Genomic DNA, 1,569 nt, shown 5'->3' on the forward strand with positions numbered 1-1,569 from the left:
GATTTAACAGGAAGCCAATGAAGAGAAGCCAGGATAGGAGAGATATGATCTCTCTTTTTCATTTTCATCAGAACTCCTTTTAGGATTAGTTCTGTAGGTTCGGACGTTAGGGCCTGATCTGCAAAGATTCCCAGGGAGGAGCTCTAAGTTGGGTGTCACAGGTGAGTTGGAGTGATTTTGGTTCAGAGATGTGAAAACATGTCCGGTTCTGATCCGTTTCAATGAATAAACTGAGCTGGAAAGAAGATAAAGTTCTGCATGATGTAGAAAATAATGTTTATTATTAAAATGATGGAATATAGTGTATTTCACAGAATCATAAGTATGTGTAAGAATCTCAAAGTATTACAAACTGAACTGAATACATAATGATGAAATAAAGAAACTCAGATTTGAATGATTCATTTTAAATCATAAAACACCAACAACCTAAAAACTAAGAGGAAACAGACACAGCTCAAAGTGTGAGGTGTGCCCCCTGGGGGGCAGCAGAGTAACTACAGCAGGGCTAGATAGAATGAACTGAATAAATGAACCATTTTCAGAGATTATCGTTTGACTATTAATAGAAAAGGAATTCAGTTACACGCTAAAATAACTAGTTTCTTTACAGGGAAGCTTTGTTACTTAAAAGATATTTTATTCTATAGCATCATATTAATTAGCTCAGTTGTTTAATCTGGAGTGTTTCCAGTCTCAGACATAATGAAATCTCTCTCAGAGGAAAGACTTTCTATGCCTCCGCCCGGCGAAGGGCCGCTCTGCGGATCTCTCTCAGCAGAACCTCCCTGTTGTTCTTCACATTGGTTTTGGCCGTGTTCAACAAAAAGTCAACCTTCTCCTGGCTGAAGGGACGCTGGAAAGTGGAGAACTCCTTCATCCTGGCTTGGTATTCTTCTGCATCTGTAGAAAAAGTAAAGGTCACTTACATTCACTTTGACCTTTGACACCTCACCGTTCTAAGGTGACTCGTTAAGGTCTTGAGCTGTTAAAGACCAGCTGGAGCATTTAAACCTCCCTGCCAGGGATGAGAATGAATGACAGTCCTCCAGGGACAGTGTCCTGCAGCTTCAAGGGTCCATCAGACCCAAATCAAACCATGGACTGATGTCCTCAGTCTGCAGCTCTTCCAGAGTCCTGGTCACCGTCCAATCATTAGATTGAGGTGTGTTGGAGAAGGGACACATTTAAGGTCTGCAGTTGGTCATCTCTGCAGCTGTGGACGTTTATCAGATAAACCATCATGTAGTCGTGCACAGCTCTGAGTAGTGCAGCTTGTCCTTGCATTCAGTCACTCAGAGTCTCTACCAGACTTCCATCTGCAGGATCCCAGTTACCTAGGTTACCTAGGTAACACCTAAGTCACTGGGATCCCGGGGGAATCATCGGCTGATTTCCCAGTATTCTGGAAGCAGCTCTTCAATCAGTGAGAAATGGCAGCGCCTCGCAGACTGACAGACGTCAGGAGTTCTTTCATTAACTGATTTGTTATAAATGTCTTATTACTGTCAGTGTAGAAATCGAGCAAAGCGTGTTACATGCCAGCCATGAAGGAAAAGTCGCTCATAT

At 42.4% G+C, this 1,569-nt stretch overlaps 1 protein-coding gene across 1 annotated transcript in view; it reads right to left on the reverse strand.

The window, feature by feature from the left end:
* Positions 1-309: 309 nt before the first annotated feature.
* Positions 310-1,569, reverse strand: part of LOC107102418 (cytosolic phospholipase A2 gamma-like) — a gene marked incomplete at its 5' end in the record, with an annotated part of 19,360 nt that continues 18,100 nt past the window's right edge. The window contains one exon of the mRNA XM_015401730.1: positions 310-903. Coding sequence (XP_015257216.1) covers positions 734-903 — 170 coding nt within the window. The remainder of the gene's footprint in view (positions 904-1,569) is intronic.

Source organism: Cyprinodon variegatus, unplaced genomic scaffold (genome assembly GCF_000732505.1).
Source record: "Cyprinodon variegatus isolate N-32 unplaced genomic scaffold, C_variegatus-1.0 Scaffold1252, whole genome shotgun sequence".
In the NCBI taxonomy this organism is placed as follows: Eukaryota; Metazoa; Chordata; class Actinopteri; order Cyprinodontiformes; family Cyprinodontidae; genus Cyprinodon; species Cyprinodon variegatus.